Below are 13,304 nucleotides of genomic sequence, written 5' to 3' on the forward strand. Positions count from 1 at the left end.
CGCCAACCATGTTCATTAAACATTATGCACTAGACGTTCGTGTGCAGCATAAGGTTGATCTTGTTCATCTGGTCTTGTCCTCTGCGGAGCACTGAGCCTGACAGCGCCCACCTCCAGGTGAGCCACTGTATTTCAATCTCCCATAAGTGTGATGCACAGAGACCACGAAGAAGATAAACAGGTTGCTTACCTGTAACAGATTATCTTCGAGTGGTCATCTGTACAGTTACACTGCCCGCCTGTCCTTCCCCACTGCTGTCATCCTCAGTCATTTTCCTTACATGACTCTGGTTGATAGCGGTCAGAAGGAACTGGCGGGATGTCCGCACTCCACCCCTCTGGGCATGCGCAGTTGGGGTTCCCGCGCAGGCTAAGGGTGGAGGCACGAAAATCCCATTGTGAGCTTTGTACAGCACCGATCAGATCAGCGCAGGTGCACTAGATCCCATAAGTGTGACTGCACAGATGACCACTCGAAGATCATCGGTAACTGGTAAGTAACCTGTTTTTCTTTTATTATTTATCCCAAGAATTGTGTATATATGTAATTAATGTGTCTTTTTAGTAAGTGATTTAGGCTTGCTTGCAGAGTTGATAGCTTATTTACCTAGGAGATTTTTTAAAAGGTGGGCATGCACAAATCTTTCTTCAATAAAACTAGAACAATTCATATATTCAGAAGTATAATTTTTAAAAAATCTTGACATTTCTGGGGCTCTGTGCAAGCTGATTCGTGCTGGCTTGGGGTTTCCCACACATTTTTTAAAGAGCAAGTCAGTTGCTTGAGTACTGCTGGGAATAAATCTATGCCCACTCTACTTTAGATAGCTAACTGGCTACAAGAAAGTTGATAATAGTGAGTGCATGTTTGGTAGGTGCACAACTATAACAGTCCAATGGTAGGAAAGCTCTGCTCTGTTCACACAACAGCATTTTTCTCCCTCTTGCTGTAGCCTCCTGTGCCATATGCCTCAGGGGTTCAGGGGACACCCAAGAATAGCCCTGGATACAATATAGAGGTTTACACTGTGTGGGAGTCATTTACAAAAATCATGCCCTTGTTCCACCAGCAAATTTGCTCTTATCCTGGTAGGAACCAATGGTAGAATCCAGGCTATTGATTTAAAGTTTTCTGCAGTTTTATTGTTGTTTTTGAGTGTCTTATGCTGCTGTAGCTAGTTTTCAAGCTTTTTACTGCAATAATATTTTGTTTTAATTTTATGATGTAAGCTGCTTTGCTCTTTTAAATGTAGAAAGTGGAGATTTAAATCTTCTAAACAATAAGACTCAATAAAACACTGTTTTCCCCCCACAAAATTGCAATTTCTGAAAATATGAGTCTCCCCTTTTTAAAAAGTTGGTTTTTAGGAAAAAGTAGAGCGATGAAAACAGCTAAGACAACACAACAGTAGTTCTTATTAAGCCCATGAATTTTGGATTTATCAAGTAATGTGTGAGACAGGAAAACAAAGAATTAATAAGTTATTAACAGACATGATTGAAATAACATTGTAAAAAAAACCCTGATGTTTATCTATTGAGGCTTGTTAAGAAGACAACAAAATATGTTATGGATGGTAAATTTCTGATTTAATTTTTTAGAGCAGAATACTTGGAATGTTTTATTGCATTGACCTCTGTTAATGGAAATGGTTCCATATTTTTGAAAGAACTGTGTTGTGCCCAAAGGCATCTGTATAAAAGGCGGCCAACTGTTCGGGCTGGAATTTGGGCTGGCACAGGTTGTTGAAGATATTGCCTTGGCCAACAGTTCATATATGTATCTGCAAACATATTCAAGTGTCCAGGGGGGTATGTCATGCCTCAGAAGTGCTCAGAACTCAAAGGCGAGAGTAACCTACAGTGTGGTCTCCTAAGCCCATTGAAGTCAATGTGTTTAGAAGGATGCAGCACTGTCTAAGATTGCACTGCTGGACCCAGAATGGCTGCTGAAAGAGGAAGTTTCTTTTCTTATATAAAAATACATACAAAACCTATTTCCACATGCAGATTTTTATTACTAAATTGTTGTTGTTCAGTCGCACAGTCGAGTCCGACTCTTCACGACCCCATGGACAATCTCCCGCCAGGCTCTCCTGTCTTCCGCCGTCCTCCGAAGTTGGCTCAATTTCATGTTCGTTGCATCGCTGACACTGTCTAACCATCTCATCCTTTGCCGTCCCCGTCTTCTTTGACCTTCAATCTTTCCCAGCATCAGGGTCTTTTCCAGTGAGTGCTCCCTTCTCATTTGGTGGCCAAAGTATTTGAGCTTCAGTTTCATTATCTGGCCTTCCAGGGAACAGTCAGGGTTGATTTCTTTGAGGATTGACTGATTTGTTCTTCTTGCAGTCCAAGGGACTCTCAAGAGTCTTCTCCAGCACCATAGTTCAAAAGAATCTATTCTTCGGCGCTCGGCCTTCCTTATAGTCCAACTCTCACAGCCATACATGACTACTGGGAATACCATTGCTTTGACCATGCGGACTTTTGTTGGCAGGGTGATGTCTCTACTTTTTATCATGCTGTTTAGGTTCGCCATCGCTTTCCTCCCAAGGAGCAGGCGTCTTTTAATTTCATGGCTGCAGTCACAGTCTGCGGTGATCTGGGATCCCAGGAACGTGAAGTCTGTCACTACTTCCACGACTTCCCCTTCTATTTGCCAAGGAGTGATGGGGCCGGATGCCATGATCTTAGTTTTTTTGATGTTGAGCTTCAAGCCCACTTTTGCGCTCTCCTCTTTTACTCTGAGCAAGAGGCTCTTTAGATCCTTTTCACTTTCAGCCATTAGAGTGGTATCATCTGCATATCTGAGGTTGTTGATCTTTTCCCCAGCAATCTTAATTCCCGCTTGTGATTCATCCAGGCCAGCATTTCGCATGATGTACTCTGCATATATATTAAATAAGCAAGGCGACAATATACATCCTTGTCGTACTCCTTTTCCTATGCTGAACCAATCAGTTGTTCCATATCCGGTTCTAACTGTCGCTTCTTGGCCCTTATACAGGTTTCTCAAGAGACATGTGAGGTGGTCTGGTACTCCCATCTCTTTAAGGACCTGCCATAGTTTGTTGTGATCCACACAGTCAAAAGCTTTAGCATAGTCAATGAAGCAGAAGTAGATATTTTTCTGGTACTCTCTTGCTTTCTCCATAATCCAGCGAATGTTGGCAATTTGATCTCTAGTTCCTCTACCTCTTCGAAACCCAGCTTGTACTTCTGGTAGTTCTCTATCCACGTACTGTTGAAGCCTAGCTTGTAGGATCTTGAGCATGACCTTGCTAGCGTGTGATATGAGTGCAATTGTGCGATAGTTTGAACATTCCTTGGCGTTGCCCTTCTTTGGGATTGGAATGTATACTGACCTTTTCCAATCCTGTGGCCACTGTTGCGTTTTCCAAATTTGCTGGCAAATGGAGTGCAGCACTTTAACAGCATCATCTTCTAAGACTTTGAATAGCTCAGCTGGAATACCATCACCTCCACTAGCTTTGTTGTTAGCAATGCTTTCTAAGGCCCATTTAACTTCACATTCCAGGATGTCTGGCTCGAGGTCAGTGATTATACCGTCGTGGTTGTCAAGGACATCGAGGTCTTTCTTGTATAGTTCTTCTGTGTATTCTTGCCATCTTTTCCTAATCTCTTCTGCTTCTGTTAGGTCCCTACCGTTTTTGTCCTTTATCATGGCCAGCTTTGCATGGAACGCTCCCTTGATTTCTCCAACTTTCTTGAAGAGATCTCTAGTCCTTCCCATTCTATTGTTTTCTTCTATTACTTTGCACTGTTCATTCAGGAAGGCCTCCTTATCTCTCCTTGCTGTTCTCTGGAAATCTGCGTTCAGTTGGGTAAATCTTTCCTTTTCGCCTTTGCCTTTCGCTTTCCTTCTTTCCTCTGCTATTTGTAAAGCCTCATCAGAAAGCCACTTTGCTTTCTTACATTTCTTTTTCTTTGGGATGGTGGTGATTGCTGCCTCCTGTACGATGTCACGAACCTCTGTCCATAGTTCTTCAGGCACTCTATCTATCAAATCCAGACCCTTGAATCTATTCTTCACCTCTACTGTATATTCATCAGGGATGCGATCTAGGTCAAACCTGAATGGCCTCGTGGTTTTCCCAATTTTCTTCAGTTTAAGTCTGAATTTTGCAATGAGTAGCTCATGATCTGAACCACAGTCAGCTCCAGGTCTTGTTTTTACTGACTGGATAGAGCTTCTCCATCTTTGACTGCAAATTATATAGTCAATCTGATTTCGGTGTTGCCCATCTGGTGATGTCCATGTGTAGAGTCGCCTCTTAGGTTGTTGGAAAAGGGTGTTCGCTATGACCAGTGTGTTCTCTTGACAAAACTCTGTTAACCTTTGCCCTGCTTCATTTTGCTTTCCAAGGCCAAACTTGTCTGTTATTCCAGTTACCTTTTCACTTCCTACTTTAGCATTCCAGTCCCCTATGATGATGAGGACATCATTTTTTGGTGTTAGTTCTAGGAGGTGTTGTAGGTCTTCATAGAACCGGTCCACTTCAGCCTCTTCTGCATCAGTGGTTGGGGCATAGACTTGGATTACTGTGATGTTGAATGGTTTGCCTTGGAATCGGACAGAAATCATTCTGTCATTTTTGAGATTGTATCCCAGTACTGCCTTTTGCACTCTCTTGTTGACTATAAAGGCCACACCATTTTTTCTACGAGATTCCTGGCCACAGTAGTAGATATAATGGTCTTCTGAGTTAAATTCGCCCATTCCTGTCCACTTTAGTTCACTGATTCCTAGGATATCGATGTTCAGTCTTGCCATCTCATTTTTGACCACGTCAAGCTTACCTTGATTCATAGATCTTACATTCCAGGTTCCTATGTAGTATTGTTCTTTGCAGCATTGGACTTTCCTTTCACCATCAGACACATTACTTTCACCATCAGACACATTACTAAATTGGGGAACTGTAAAAAAAGAGAAACTATCTGTCTCTATTCTCAGCTAGGAGTACTGAAATTAAAAGAAACTTGATAGGATTGATCCAAGATTCTTTTGTATTAGAGAACCATTGCTGGAAGGAATCTCTCATTCATGTAACAATTCCTCCCTCTGTCAGACAGTGCTATCCATTAATGGAAGATTTCTCCAACAATGGGAAGATAATCCTTGGATTGACGCAATGCTATTTCTACTACAGGAAAATGAAAGCTGTAGGAAGCTGTTTTTAATATAAATATATATTTATAAAAGAAATAATTCAAAAAGATTGTTAGTCATGTTTTCTTCATATACTTCCTAGATTTGAAAATTATGGGATCTATGTTGTGATGTTTTGGGAGATTCTGAGAACTTTGCTCCGGATTGCTGTTGTGTTCTTCTTCTTGATCTTGGCATTTGGGCTCAGTTTCCATGTTCTTCTTGGAACACAGGTTGGACATCTCATGGTTGTGCTATGTGTTGTTTTATCATTTATAAATTAAAACAATTTTCTGTTTTTTACAAAAATGTTTTATCAGATAGATTAAACAAATAGGATCCTATGAATTGGTTGAAATTGCATGCTATAGTTAAATGATGTATGCCTTTCCTCACAAACAGAAAGGGTCCATTTCTATATAATGTAATGAAAAGTCATTTGTGTGTGTTTGCAGTTGTTATTCATAACTCAAAAAGTAATGTCAATATCTATATCTCCTGGAAATTCGTGCACATAATTACTATAACAGCCAGTTGAAATTGTTCTTAAATTTATTAATTAATTTATATTTTTGATTTATATTCCGCCCTCCCTGCATGAGAAATGGTATAGAGATCAAGTTTCTCTTTAAGAAAGAAAGGAAAAGTAATAGTTGACAATTCAGCTATATCCTAGAGCCATGTTTATAGCTTTAGATGAAGAACAAGTATGTGTATTTGTCTGTGAACAGTAGTACAATATTGACACAAGATGCTATGATGATTGTCTTTTTCTTCCTTTTTTTAACCCTTTAGCAACCATACAGCCGTCCACATCTTTCTGTAATGCAGACATTTGCTATGATGTTAGGAGATATCAATTACCATGAAGCTTTCCTAGATCCGTTGTTCACCCATAGACTGCGTTATCCATTTCTGAGTTTTGTTATTCTCACTGTCTTCACCATGCTTATTCCAATCCTACTTATGAACTTGCTGGTAAGCATTAAATATGGAGACTGATCACAGAACCTCAGTGTTTGTATATATTATTTTGTTTGCCATTTGAAATAAAGTAGGAAAAATTGAGTGGGTAAATAATACATTTCTGTGAATTAACAATGGACAGCATTTGCCATTAGTTTGGGAAGGGCAGACTGATTTCACTCTCTTGCATTTCTGTAATATGGATAGTGCTTACAACTATCACAAACAGACATCTTTTGCAAGCATTGTATAAAAGACTGTACAAGAATTCAATCCTAAATTCTTTTGAAATCAGTAGGTGTTAATTCTCAAGAGGATGGTCAGAAGAAAATAAGCACACAACACTAAATTCTAGTGACAGTGATAAGAACATAAGAACTGCACAGACTCTAATCTTGGACAACCGGGTTTGATTCCCCACTCCTCCACTCACAGCTGCTGTATGACCTTGTACAAGCCATAGTTCTGTCAGAAGTGTTCTTGAAAAGAGCATTTTCTGTCAGAGCTCTCTCAGCCTCACAGGGTGTCTGCTGTGGGGAGGAGAAGGGAAAGGAGTTTGTAAGCCGCTCTGAGACTCCGAGTGAAGGGTGGGGTATAAATCCAATCTCCTCCTCCTCCTCCTCCTCCTCCTCCTCCTCCTCCTCCTCCTCCCTACAAAGTACTTGGGCTGAGGGACAGAGTTCAGTAACAATGTGTGTGCTTGGCTTGCAGAAGGTACCACAGTCATATATAGCTGTTTTGAAGAGTTATAGACCACCAGGACCTACTTATATGTTTCTATGAAATCTCACAGTTACTGACATCTTCAGTAAAAGGATTCAGGTAGGAAGGCTCACAAATACACAGTGTGAGACTTTGGAGAATGATCTCAGTCTGAGAAGACAATATTGAGCTAGATGGGCTGACGGTTGACTCAGTATAGGGCAGCTTTGTAACTTAGCATGGTATGTGTGGTGAGCGTACCAAAATTTTATCCTTCACAATCATACTGTTATGTAAATTAAGCAGACACCAGCTGACTAGCTGATGGTCCAGTGAACTGACAAGGATTTAAAGCCAGTCTCCCTGTCCTAAGTCCAATGCTCTTAACTACTAGCTCTCACTAGAATATGTGCCATTATAAACAAAGACTACTGTAGGCTGTTCAGTAAGACATTTACATACGATAGGTGCACTTTTGTGCAAAAATACAGCTTTGGGTTATGTATTAACAAGTCCTCTTCTTAAGTAGAACATAAGTATATGCCAAGCAGTGCAGGATACTTTTTTTACTTTTAAAATTGCAATTACTCATAAATTTCTGGATAATACCATGTCAAAAATAATACTTGCAATCAACAGAACTGAACTATTCCATGTGGGAAAAGCATGAAGTCTGAAATAGACTTGTGAGTCTGTTCTGTATCTTTATAGATTGGTTTGGCGGTTGGGGACATCGCAGAAGTGCAAAAATTTGCTGCACTGAAAAGGATTGCAATGCAGGTTAGTGACACATATTACAGAGTTGATATTAATTTTAAGAAGCAGTTAGGAGTCTGATTATGATCTTTAAATTATTTTCATAATACTAGACTTAAAGCCCAGTGGATATATCCTGTAGGCAGCAGTCTTCTGTAATCATGCTATTGCGTGCAGAGAACTATAAATTTATATCTAACAGTCACTCAGTATGGACAACTTTGTCACCTATCACAATAATGGGTGGGAAGCCTTGATTATATCCTTAATTAATATCCTTTATTAATTAATATAATTGATTATGTTCTTACTTAATTAATTAATCCTTAATTAATACACAACTGATTATCAGAACTATCTAAGGTTACATTACAATGTCTATCACTGTATACTTAATACTAATCAAGGGGGACTGCATAGCTCTGTGGAGATACAGATGGTTTGCATAATCACAATTCTTTAGTTTCCCGCATTTAGTAGTTTGTATTAAGAAAATCATTCATTGTGTTTAGGTCAACCTTCACACAAACCTGGAGAAAAAGCTTCCATATTGGTTTCTTAGCCGAGTTGATCAAGAATCAATCACTGTGTATCCTAACCGGCCAAGATATTGTGGATTTATGGTAAGGTGGCTAAAGAATTATTCCTAGATTATACTCTGGTTAATTTATTTTAGCCAAAAGATTTATAAAAGCTGTTGCCATTGTTGAGTGAAGTCTTTTCCTACTCAAGTCAGTAAAGAAAAAAGAAGTCAGTCAACTTCAAGAAAAAAAACTAAATTTCTAATTTTATTTGAATTTTTTGCTTCTGCAGAGTGTGTTCCAATATTGCTTTGGATGTGATGATGCAGCAGCAGATACTCAAAGTGCTGATAAAACTTTAGAACTAGAAGTACTGAAACAGAAATACAGGTAATTTAGAAAAAAATGGTACTGAGATTTTAGTTAATGGCAAAGTTAAGTTGTCCTTTGTTTTTGTCTACTTGAGCTAACAGGTTTTATCTTTTATGGGAGTGAGCCATTATAAATATTCAGCATGCATTCAGACAGTGGGCTATTATTTTGAATGTATAGAATGGAAAAGAGTTAGAAAAACATCTTAATACAAAAGACATTGTAGAATGGACTTCTATAGAACATGCATTCAAACTATACCATTAACCTGATCAGGGTAAAGGAAATATTACAGCATCAGTCAAAGCAGAGTTTCTTACCTGTATTCTTTTCGAGCTTCCCAGAATAAAGAAACCCAACTGTTCAAGCCACAGGGTTAACAAGAATTGAGAGTAAGGGACAATGAAAGAAAAGGAACAATTCTGTAGTTCCCCATCACCATCAATCCACCATCAGTGTAAATGTGCAGGCATCACTGCTTCAGGCAAAACATGGCAAAGGAGAAGGGAGAGAAGCAGGGAAGAAACTCGTTCATTTAATAGTAATAGTCTCTTTCCATTTTTTAAAACACTACCCTTCTAACAGAAATAAAGTGCTTGGAATATGAAAATTAAGTATTCCCTTGTTGAAGTAGAGTACGAGGTTGTGAAATGGTCAAATAAGATATCTTAAATTTTTTTAAATCTTTAATATTATAAATATCTCTCTAGTCTAGTTACAACACTTATTTTTATTTGTTTTTATGTTTTAGGCTTAAGGATATGGCAGCACTCCTGGAGAAACAGCATGACCTTCTTAAACTGGTCATACAAAAAATGGAGATCATATCTGAGGTTGAGGATGAGGATGCAACTGATTTATTCCAGCACGAATTCAGGAAACAACAACTGGACCATAAGAGCAGCAAATGGGATACAGTGTTAAAGGCTGTAAAATCCAAAGATGCCTAGCAGTTTACTAGTGAGAATTGTGATGCACGTGAACCACTGGAACCACTGGAAGGCATAGGTTCAGGCAGGAAGCCTATCAATCAATAGCATGCAGGCTTTCAGTTGCTGAATGACTAGTAGACCCTTCCTGATGTCCGCAGCTCATATAACAGACTGCTGGTTGAATGATACCTCTCTTTTGTTCACTGCAGCTTTACTATAGTTACTGTAACCTGTTGTAGAGGTTATTCTGGGAGCAATCCTAAGCAGGTCTGCTCAGAAGAAATCCCCATTTTATTCAATGGGTCTAACTCCCAGGAAAGTCATCTGGGCCCTTAGTTTCAAAGGCTGTTGTCCAGCTGCATGAACATAATATAATGGCTTTCATAAACGCATGCACAAGTGTAAGGACTGATGGTGATGGGGAACTACAGAATTGTTCCTTTTCTTTCATTTCCCACTGTCTGCTTGTGCTCTGAAAACAATCATATCCCCCTGTCTTTTCAGTACGCACAATACATAGAATAAGGTATTTCTTCTGATACAATTTCAGGACTAATTTAAATTAAATCATCTCAACCAACTGCTCATCAATATTTCATTTAAAATATATTTGAGCATGGCATTTTGCTACAGCTGTGGTGCTACTGCTTGCACAAATGGAACTATGCTAAGTACATTTTCCTTTCCACTTATGCATTGCTATATTAGACACTATGTATAGGAACATATTCACAATAAAAAGTGAAAAACAATAACTTAACTTTATAGCTATGTATTTGTTCTTACACAGTGAAATTATTAATCTTCTTTCAGGGTTCATGTATGTATCTGTTCATGTAACTATGTATCTGTTCATATACAGTGAAATCTTTGCTGGTTCATTCTGATCAATCATTCTGATTGTCTTCTTTCCTGGTTCATTCTGATCAAGTTATTTCACAAGATAAACTGGAGGAGAAGCACTAGTTCTTAGGATACACATTCAGATCTTTATGTTTCTATTACTCCCGTATTATATCACTTCGGACATATATACTGAGACGATCGAGTGAGAGTTAAATATTTGCATGGACAAAAAGCCTGGGGGACTGCAGGGAGAACAAGGAGCCAGTCAGAATCGCTCCACCACCTTCCTGTGCCAGAACACCCCTAATGCCACAGTAAACCAAATACTAACTTGCAAAAGAATATGAAATTAAATTTGGATTTGTGATTGTTTGACCATCATTTTAATTCAGTTTAGCAGTTCAAAATGGTTAGTTTGTTCCAAAATTCTGTAATATCTCTCTTCTGCTTCTCATAAGAAGTAGTATAACAATTGCATGGCATAAAACATATGATGCTAGAAATGATATAACAATATGGCAGCCTGTATAGGCATGAATTAGAAGTAGCATCTTATGCTTCCTCATTCAATAAAGGTCCTAATAAAACCAGCTATGCTTGTGTCTATCATTAAGTCATTTTTTCCCAGTGATACATTATAGGCTTTTTGTCACCCTTTCTGTCAATGGTAATGATTATTTTTTTTTATTTTAAAAACTTAAATTGTACAGCCTTAGTTATGTTTTGAGCTCTGCACTTTTAAAAAAATGCAAGGTCAGTTCAGGCAAAGAAGTTCCACATGGGTGAGTGTAGTCCCTAACATCTTAACTCATTAGGGAGGTTTCTAGCCTAGTGTTCCCAATATTCTTTGTCTACACAAGAACGAAGAATATCAGAAGTACTTCTCCATATGTCATTCTCACCTCTATACATTTTCACCTGACTTAGATGGCCTAAATTAGATCCATGCTCTCCCCAGAATCGTATAATGACAGGATCAGACTCCTGTGGATTCATACAGCATTGCAACTGCCCCAAGTGATCAATGAATAGGTTAAGTGTTTGCCAAACCACTTGTCAGAGTTTGCCTGGGGGCTGCACATCTAGCTCAACAACACACAAACATGATTGGCCTTCATGCATATGTTCTGTGTAACTCATGCATGGTTTTGCCAAGGACCATACAAGCTGTACCTTTCCCATGTTATTAGTTAGCAACAGGGGTCATTTCGTAGAAAAAGAGGTGCAGGAGCTCATTAGCATAACATATTAGCATAACTTATTTGCATATATCACACCCCCTGACATCACTGGAAGTGTGTCAGAAGGCAACACCCACCACTCAGGCTCCACTTGGTCTTAAAGGTGCCACTGGACTGTTTTGGATTGCTAGCTATTCACAGAGGAGGGAGAGCTTGTACGTGAAGGCGGGCCGGGGGGGGGGGGCTCTGGAACTTACGTGGCTGCTTCTTGTTCCTCATGGCCCAACTGGGAGCAGGGGGCAGGGCTTGTTGCATGTGCCCGCCCCCTGGGCTCCTTACTGCCAGAGCTCCGCTTCTGTGCGCTCCTGCAGGAAATGACCCCTGGTTAGCAATACCATTCTCCCCCTCCCCCATGACTTATACCCCATGTTACTCACAAATGCCAATCTCTCACATTCTGGTGCTTTAGAATGTTGACCTTGGTGTGGGCACAGTATGTGTTATAGAAGGTGCAGGAAGTATCATGTAGCTCTGGTTTACTGGAATTATTCATTTACACTGGGGTACAATTCTGAGGTTTGTTGCACCTTGCAATGTGGGGGCAGCACCTGGTGCCTCCCTTACTATACTAGTACCAAAGAACTTTGTGAACACTTTTACCATTTAAAGATGAAACAACCATATCTGTTCTTACAAACAGAAACACACCCTGCTGTCTTGCCAGTGCCACCAGATGCAGCCTAATCTAGTTGTCCCCTTTTGGTTCAAAGTGCACCCAGATTTGTATACTCATGGTGTTCCAGGGCTCCTCTTCATAACACTCTTCTTCCTGAATCCAGAACACTCCTGTTTCACCAGGATGCTGGGGCCTAGCAATCAACCCTATAATATGGCTAGTAGCAAAAAAACAAACCCCCCCCCCCAAAGCCCCCTTCTACTGCACAATGACCAATGAGTTCATATGGGGTTTGGGACATGCCATGCCAGCAAATTTATCCTGAGATCAGCACACCATAATTGCTTCCAGCTAATACAGCATTCATGGTGAAGTTTGTGGCATCCCTAGTGACAATTGTAGCAACCAAGTGAAATGATCTGATGCACTCAAACTCGAGGTGTCTTCAGCCATCCAACTCAGTACTTATACCAGCACAAAGAACAGAATCCCCAAAAAGGAACTTCAATGCCAAAACAAATCTAAAAATCCAGGTAGGTATAAAATGGGATATGCTCATGTAATGAATGATCACAGCCCCATTGCACTGGAAAAGCAAGCTGTGTGGCAATGTTAGTTTGTGGGAAAAGTTACTTTGTTGGCAGTGCACGAGAATAACACCAGAGGGCAGTGAGTGCTAGTATTTCTAGCAGGACATGATACAGCCCTTAAAGCAGGGGTGGCGAACAAGTTCGACAAAAAGAGCCAAAATTTTAAACTGTGAGAGTCAGAGAGCCACACCACGCAGTGACCTGCCAAAACAGACAAACACTCACACAAAAGCATATACTTTTAACAATGACGCCCCGAGGAACTCCCCACACCCTGACCTACCGGCCGACGCCAGCGCCGAAGACCGGGAGAGGGAGGCAGCACCCCAACGCCGAACCTCCCCAGAAGACGCCCGGCTGCACGAGATGACCGCAGGACGCACTCGGGCGCGGGGGCGAGAGCCCCGGCCCGAGACGCGTGACAGAAGCTGCGACAGGGGAGCAGGGCCGGCGGCGCGGCCTCAACGGCGACCGGATGACAGGGAGCGCGTGTCCGGTGGGCGTCTACCCGGCGGCGTGCGTCTCCTCTGTTAAAGGGGGGGCGGGGCCGGGAGTGGAAGAGTGGTGTGGCCCGGGGGGGGGAGGGGGG

At 40.6% G+C, this 13,304-nt stretch overlaps 1 protein-coding gene across 1 annotated transcript in view; it reads left to right on the forward strand.

Moving 5' to 3' along the window:
• Nucleotides 1-9,927, forward strand: part of TRPA1 (transient receptor potential cation channel, subfamily A, member 1) — a 67,971-nt gene extending 58,044 nt beyond the window's left edge. The window contains exons 24-29 of the mRNA XM_015412931.1: nt 5,277-5,406; nt 5,969-6,151; nt 7,553-7,621; nt 8,110-8,225; nt 8,413-8,508; nt 9,242-9,927. Coding sequence (XP_015268417.1) covers nt 5,277-5,406; nt 5,969-6,151; nt 7,553-7,621; nt 8,110-8,225; nt 8,413-8,508; nt 9,242-9,440 — 793 coding nt within the window. The 3' untranslated portion in view covers nt 9,441-9,927. The remainder of the gene's footprint in view (nt 1-5,276; nt 5,407-5,968; nt 6,152-7,552; nt 7,622-8,109; nt 8,226-8,412; nt 8,509-9,241) is intronic.
• The last annotated feature ends 3,377 nt before the right edge of the window (nt 9,928-13,304 follow it).

The sequence above is a fragment of the Gekko japonicus genome, unplaced genomic scaffold (assembly GCF_001447785.1).
Source record: "Gekko japonicus isolate JY-2015 unplaced genomic scaffold, Gekko_japonicus_V1.1 scaffold1659, whole genome shotgun sequence".
Taxonomy (NCBI): domain Eukaryota; kingdom Metazoa; phylum Chordata; class Lepidosauria; order Squamata; family Gekkonidae; genus Gekko; species Gekko japonicus.